A 7973-nucleotide genomic window follows, 5' to 3' on the forward strand; every position below is an offset into this window, starting at 1 on the left:
ACCCAAAGAAAAGAACTGTAAAAATGTTATTTTCTTTAAAGTGTATTTATTTTTGAAAGAGAGAGAAAGCACAAATCAGAGAGGGGTAGAGAGAGACAGAGAAAGAGAGAATCCCAAACAGGCTCCGCACTGTCAGTGCTGAGTCCGATGCAGGGCCTGAACCCACGAACTGTGAGATCATGACCTGAGCCAAAGTCAGACACTTAACCAACTGAGCCACCCAGGCACCCCGCAAAATATTATGTTTTTAAACACATAAACCATAGAAACAGGACTGAAGATGGAGAAGCACTAAAAGACTAAGACGAGCTGACAAAGCTGAACCCTAGGCCTGCAACAGAGAAAACCAAGACCCTATCTTACATATACCCCTGAATTTCCAAAAGGCTCCACAACTGGAAGCTCCAGGTAACTCTGGAAACTGGGGTGAAACAAGGGGTAAAACAAGACGGAAAGTTTGGGGGCGCCTGGGTGGCTCTGTCAGTTGAGTATACGACTTCATTTAAGCCCCACATCAGGCTCGTGGGAGCCTGCTTCGGATCCTCTGTCCCCCTCTCTCTGCCCCTCCCCTGCTTGTGCTGTCTCAAAAATAAACAAACATTTAAAAAAAAGAAAAAGGGAGAAGGAAGGTTTGGAAATCCATCCAGGTAAGCAGTCAGAAACCCAAATCCCTCCTCCACTCCCAGTGGTGCCTCCCACACTGGTAACCCCTGGAGATTTATTCTCTGAAGCAGGTAAAAACACAGCAGTCGGGTCTGTGGGACAAGGAGTTCAGGTAGGAATAAGGGTTCCATTCTGAATACATGGAGACTTAGAGGTGTATGTGTAATGTATGTCTATCAGTCCAGATGTAGACCCAAAATACCAACTATTCTAGGTATTTCAGGCAGGGAGGCGTTTAACACAGGGCATTAGAGGTTTGCATAACAATCATGGCTGGAGCTGTGAGAGCCAAGGTCAAAGAAACCACCATTCATGTTCAGGAAATCAAGATGCACAAGCATCTTAAGTAACTGCAAAGATGATCCCAGCTCCCCCATGGCTGAGGTAGCTCTGAGTCCCAGACGGATACTCCGAAGCTGATGAAAATCCCACATCTGGTATGTGCCTTTGCTGCAATAGCAGTAGCAGCTTCTTCTGAAACTCTCGCTGGCAGAACCGAAATCAGAATCCTCCTGTCAAAGGATTCTGGCAACTGTAGTGCCCAGGTTCCCAGCCCCTACAACATGGGAGATGGCTTAACAAAACGGGTTGAGGACCGGGAGACCGTATCCAGCCAGTATCCAACAACCAGATGCCAAGACCACCCTCGCGCTCTCCTCCCACTCAGTTCCCTGCTCCCCAAGTCCTGGCGGGCAGACCTTCCCTTTCCCGGCAAAAGAGGACAAAAATCTCCCAGCCAGTGGCCAAAGGAAAAAAACAGGGTGCTAAAATTTTAGGTTCTCAGAGAAACAGCCCAGCCAGATCACATTACAGTGACGCTCACAGAAGAATAAGGTATTCTCATCTCCAAAAAGGCCAACAATTCCCAGCAAAGTAGCTGTAATTTTTTTCTAAAGGAGTCAAATTCTCTACATTTTAATTTGCTTCAAAAAAATGGGCATGAGTTTAAAAAATAATGTACGTGACACATACGACTTCTATAGTTGAGCTAAGATTAACAATCAATTATTCAATCCCCACATATGTGAAAACATAAACCCATAAAAGCCACAACACAGGTGAGATGTGTTACTGAAGCAGCCAGTTGTACTTTTCTTACCTAAACTCTAGATCTTGGGTTTTCAAAGTATGACCTGTCATGCCCCCAAACCCTTAGTGATCTACAAGGTCAAAACTATTTTCATGACATGAACTTATCTGCCTTTTTCACTCCTGTTCTATCCTGAGCGTACAGGGGCATTTTTCAGAAGACTACATGACATCTGATGACATCATCAGCCTAATAACTAACAGAGTGGAAGTTGTTTTCAATTTTTCTGTCTTAATCTCTAATATGGTAAATATAAATAGAAACCACACAAAATCTCTTTGGGGTCCTTGAAAATATCTGAGTATACAGGGGTCAAGAATCTTGAGAATCATTGCTATAAAACAATGTTTTAGAGGCGCCTGGGTGGCTCAGTCGGTTAAGCATCTGACTCTTGGTTTCGGCTCGGGTCACGATCTCTCGGTTCATGAGTTCAAGCCCTGCTTTGGGCTCACCACTGCTGGTGCAGAGACTGCTTGGGATTCTCTCTCTCTCTTTCTCTCAAAAATAAATACATAAACTTAAAAAAAATGTTTTTGTTAGTTGCTTTTAGAAAGGAACTTTTAATATGTAAACCTGATTAGAATTAGTTTGTTTATATCTTCAAAGAGGAAAAAATAAATGTTTTACTATCTTGTATCTGTTGATCCCTTAGGAGGAGGAGTTTTCTACACAGATCCCAAATTATTTTTCCCCTACAGTAACCACCATGATGACAAGTCTCATTGCCTGGAAGGCAGCACACAGTGAGTCCCTAACAGGAACTGTTCCTACAAGTAAAGGATCGCAAAGCCTTTCCCAATGGATATGTAAAATAGCCCCTACCATGAGGCCCCAGTTCCCCAGAGTTTTACAAAGACTTTCAGGAATGTGGAGCACCAGCAACCCCTAACGTCACCAAGGGGCCTCAGAGCTTCAGAGAATGGGAAACAAGATCCCTCTGACAAAATAATGCTGATGCTGGAAGGGAAGGAGAGGAATGAGGCACTCTCACATCCTCTCGAGCCACCTCTGCAGCTGCTTGTCACAGCAGGTGTGGCCTGAGACCTCTCTCTTCTCAGCAGCTGCTGGTGCTGGGAAGCCTGCTCAGCCCCTCTGGCACAAATACAAACCTCGAAGAGTGAGAGCATTTCACTCCTGGAGCACCTTTGATCAACAGACCACGGGAGCCAGTGGATAAACACTCCCCTCGTCCATGTCCCAGGCGGAGGACACTGAGATACATTCAACAGTTCCCCAGGGAGTCCCTGGCTGGATTGAGCACCAGTGGTCCACTGCGGCAGCGGGCTCCATAACTCACTCTTGGATTGGCTTTCCCTTTTTCCTTTTGTTATTATTCCCTTGGACGTTCTTCCTCTTATGTTCCCTGGGATACCCTTCCAAAATAAACTGCCCATGCTAAGCTCCTGTCTCAGTCTTTCAGTTGACCCCACCTAAGACAAGGCATAAGATAAGCCCTCCACATCCAGACAGGTGGGGAAGGGACATAGCACAAGAGTGGCCCTCCTTGTCCCTATTCCTAAAGCTTGGCAAAAAGCTTCACATCTAGCAGATGTTTTAAAACTTCCAGTTAAGGGGCGCCTGGGTGGCGCAGTCGGTTAAGCGTCCGACTTCAGCCAGGTCACGATCTCGCGGTCCGTGAGTTCGAGCCCCGCGTCAGGCTCTGGGCTGATGGCTCGGAGCCTGGAGCCTGTTTCCGATTCTGTGTCTCCCTCTCTCTCTGACCCTCCCCCGTTCATGCTCTGTCTCTCTCTGTCCCAAAAATAAATAAAAAACGTTGAAAAAAAAAAAATTAAAAAAAAAAAAAACTTCCAGTTAAGTGAAAAGAGAAGGAAGTGATGACAAACTATGGAAGACAGACTGTAACTAACTGCTCTGTTGTATGACATAGACTCTAAGTAAAATGGGCTTCAGAGAAAGGGATGAAGTCTCAAGTAGAAAGGGAAGGCTGAGAAAGACTCCCGAAGATGATCAAGAAAGGAAGGTGGCTCCAGGAAAGGAAATATGAGTCTTAGCCACTGGAGACCCAGAGACTGGCCTCCCCAGAGCTGGCAACCTAGAAGCTGAGGGGAGGCAGGACAGAGTGTATGCAGATGAATGAGGGATTCGACAACCAAGGAGAGAAGTAGAGTTTATATGGTGGTCCATGAAGGCTTGTGAGAAAAGTGCGGACCAATGTCTTCACTTAACCACACCAACCTTTCTATATAACTCTGAAGACAAACACTTGGGCTTACAACCCGTGACTGACTCTCTTTATCTCTTTCTTTTCTTCCCATAGTGATTACTACTTGGCCAGGCACTCTTCACATATTAATTTATTTAATCCACAAAACAACTCCATGAGGTAGGTTCTATTATTGCCCCCATTTTACAAAGGAAGAAACTGGACCACAGACAAGTTACACAGCTGGGAGACAGAGCTTGGGTTCAAACCCTGCCAGTCTGGTTCTCTCTCTCACATCTGTCCCCCACAGTCAATAAAGTCACCACATTTTACATGATAATCCTACATGATTCCTTTCACACTGTTTCTTATATGTTGTATCCTCAGCATTTTCAGGACCTATAACCACATGTAATTCATACATTTCCTAGGCATTAGTTGAGTTCCTGGCATATACATATGCCAGATGCTGCACCAGCAGCTGGGGATAAAGATGCAAAGTCCTCACTCTCCAGGAAGGTCCCATTACACATCTTGCAAGATGAACCAAGTCATGGAGAGGTGAACCTGTAGGTCAAGGTGAGAAGATGGGCCTGGGATGAAATTGGGATGAATTGGTAGGTGAAAAAAACAAATTCTCACTCATTCCAGAAGTGTTACTAAGTATCTGCCATGTGCAAAGTCCTAGAAGACAGGAAGGAAAGGAAGGAACACTGAAATGTTACCATACAGTACAACCCAATCCTCATACCCACACAGGTGAGGAATAACAAAGTTGTTCACACCACGCCTGAGACATAGTAGACACATAATAAAAAAATGACCAATTTAGTCTTCCTCTAACTCCACTTTAAATCACATAACTTATAGTTTTCCATAACTGACCACATAAAATCAAGATCCTGTTGTAGGTATTCAAGGCTCTCATCGTCTACTCTCTACTTACTTGGTTCTGACCTCACTACTTATTAAATCAATCTTTTTCTTCCCAATACATCACAGGCAAATAAGGAGAACATATTCACACTTTACGTGTCTGCCCATGTGATTTACCTTTACTGCATGTTGGTCTTTTTTATTTCTATCCCTCTTTACCTATGGCTAGTTTCAAAAGTATCCAATGCTGGGATGATAATTTTTTCTACTCACATGGTTTTGGCCTTTCCTCTACCACAGTCCTATGGCACTTGTAGATTAAAGCCTCTGGTGTGTTTGGCACCGGTGGATTTAACTGTTTGGCTCTTACAGTTGAGCATGTAGGAGCTGGCACACAGTAGGTGCTCAAGAACCTGTATGTGATTCATGATGAAGCAGTATCAGAGAGAAAGATCTTGCGTTATCATACATAGTGTTTTGACATCACTTGTTATAAAACCTTCTTTCTCTTTCTCCCCATAGATAATGAAATATAATGATTCATCAGCCTTGTAAATAAGCCCAGTCTCCCCAAGGAACTACTGTGACATGAATGAAATCATCATTTTACACTGGACACGATGCTTCTAGAATAGTGTTTGGCACACAGTTAACTCCCAGTAACTCTTTGTGGAAGTGAATTAAAACAATCAGCTTTTTTTTCACACCTGCCACATACTATATAATGTGGTAAAGATTTTTAATACCAAAGTTTTAAGAATTTGAAGAGCAGCACAGATCAAATACAGTAAAAGTAGCTTTATCCACTCTACATGTTGTGCTATCCTGAAAGACTAGGCCACTCTCTTCTTCCTGGACTTCACAATCTGTCAGTTGCTTAAGTTAGGGAAGACCATCATCCCTCTCCACCCTCAGGAGCTATTAATGGGAACCTGCCCATCACTAAACACAAAATCTGAAAATGGCATTTTCAAATACTTTGTGGAGAACAGGATTTAATGACACCGCTGATAGTCACTTTAAGTAGTGTGATCACAATATGTAAGTATTAAATACAACCATCTCATTCCACTTAGACCTTTTTGAAAGAAAATAAATAATGAACGAGAAGCAAAATTTTTATCCCCCAAATGATCTGAAATTAGCATAAAAGAAAAACTAAATATCCTAGAGAGAGGATATTAATTCTGGGACTCCAATGTATAACAAACAAATATGCTCTGACATCAGCCAATATCAACCCACCAGATAATAAAGGATACTTTGGAAAATTGGCCTCTCATTTGGTTTTTCTTTTTTTTCCCCCTCCAACGATACTCTACATAATGTGAATAAAATGTGTTAGACTATTGTTTGAAACCTGCCTCAGTCCCTCTAATCCAATGCACCTCCCGGTTGCATTGAGATCTGCCGGTGACACATGAGATCTAAAGTGGGTGGATAAAAATAACCTGGTCCTCAAAAAGACATGATAAACGCCAGACAGCTGAGTCACTTTGAAGCCCATCTGACTCTTGAAAGGGACATTCACCCTCCTTTTCCTTGTCACACATATACATACCACCTGGTGAAAAACACCACCAACCTCCCTGGGTGGAAGGCGGTGATCTGTCGTAACTTCCCCCTCCAGCCTCAGGTCACAACCCGCGACTAAACTTTTCATAATTTATACTAATGCATCTCAGCCCCAGCTACTCATTTAGAAGAGGAAGGGGAAAGACTTAAAGGAACCGTAATAATCCCGTAGACCCCCTATTTCTGCTGCCCAATTGGAGGCACCCGAAGGTTTCCTGTGACATTCTAACGGGAAGAAAAGGAGTGGGGGAGCAATGCAAAGTGGAGATAGAAAAGCTCAGCGAGGAAATCAGAATCGTCCAGGAGCGGGAATCCCTGGGCAGAGCAAACGGTCCCAGAAAGAGAAGGGTTGTGCGTGTCTACGGGGGATCGATGCGGTCCACCCGCCCGCTCTCCACTCTCGCCCCGGGGAGGACGCAAATCATCCGCAACGTGCAGTTCAGATCAGGGAACTCTTCCATTGGATCTACCTTTCAAACGGTGGCGGGGCTGGGGCCAGGCAGCTGGGAGCCGGGGCCAGGCAGCTGGGAGCTGGGGCCCAGTCAGCCTAGGAAGGCTGGCGGAGCTAAGCCTCGGCGACCCAGTGCTCAGCTGCAGCAGCCTCGGGGAAAGGAGCGCCCGGCACGCAGCAGGCGCTCACTAAGTGTTTTCCGAACTGCAGTGCCCCTGAGCCAACTCCGCCGCCGCGGGAGGAGGTCCCCCGGCTGCCACTGCGCATCTTCTCCCCCGGCTTCACGTGCCGCCCAGTTCCGCGGCTCGCGGCCGCCACAGGCCGCTGGCACCGCGACCCTCCCCCGAGGCGCCGCGAGCGCCGCCGAGCCTCACTTACGGGGGAGTCGTACGAGAAGGCGCACTCGTTCTTGTACACCCTGTCCCCCGACCTGGGCACGCGGATCGTGGGCATGTGGGGCACCAGCAGCTCGCCGATGTCTCCCGCAGCCATCTTCCTGCTGCCGCTGCCGCCCGGCATGCCGAACAGGGCGCCCCGGCGCTGCATGGCCGCGGCGCGCACCCGAGCCGAGCCGAGCCGAGCCGGAGCGCTGGATCTGCCCGCGGCGGCGGCGGCGGCGGGCTGCGCGGGCGACCGGGGCCGAGCCGGGGCTGGCGGGCGGAGCGGGCCGCGGGGCGGGAACGGGCACCGGGGGCCTGGGGCGGACGAGCGGGCGTGGGGGGGGGGGGGGGGACGCTGCTATTTTTAATCCAATGGCGAATCGCCGGCCCAGCTGCAGCGTCAGGCGGGGCGCTGGGGAGCGCCAGCCGCAGCGCGCCGGGGAGGGGGCGCTGGAGAGGGGCCCTGCGCCCCGATCCGGCTCGGCAGCGGGGGGCGGGAGACTAACCCCCGGGGCGCGGGCGCGGGAGCCGGAAGCGGGCGGGGGGGGGGGACACCCCCCTCCCGCCCCCGCCGACGGGCCGCGGTGGGGCTGCCCCAAGGTGTTTTCTACCCTAGATCGTTAGGTTGCGAAGGGGCAACTCCGAGGCAGCTAACACAAAGGGCAGAATTGGGGGGGAGTTAACAACCGCTTGCTTTTAAAACAGCTGAAGATAAAAGCGGGTACTTCCCCTGCCTGGGTAGGGATAGGATTCGACGTGCAAATCGGGATTGCA

General features: G+C 48.0%; 1 protein-coding gene across 1 annotated transcript in view; it reads right to left on the minus strand.

Moving 5' to 3' along the window:
• Nucleotides 1–7429, minus strand: part of USP13 (ubiquitin specific peptidase 13) — a 117827-nt gene extending 110398 nt beyond the window's left edge. Inside the window, exon 1 of the mRNA XM_042954765.1 lies at nucleotides 7198–7429. Within this exon, the coding sequence (XP_042810699.1) occupies nucleotides 7198–7365 (168 nt within the window). The 5' untranslated portion in view covers nucleotides 7366–7429. The remainder of the gene's footprint in view (nucleotides 1–7197) is intronic.
• Nucleotides 7430–7973: the final 544 nt, after the last annotated feature.

Source organism: Panthera leo, chromosome C2, assembly GCF_018350215.1.
Source record: "Panthera leo isolate Ple1 chromosome C2, P.leo_Ple1_pat1.1, whole genome shotgun sequence".
In the NCBI taxonomy this organism is placed as follows: Eukaryota; Metazoa; Chordata; class Mammalia; order Carnivora; family Felidae; genus Panthera; species Panthera leo.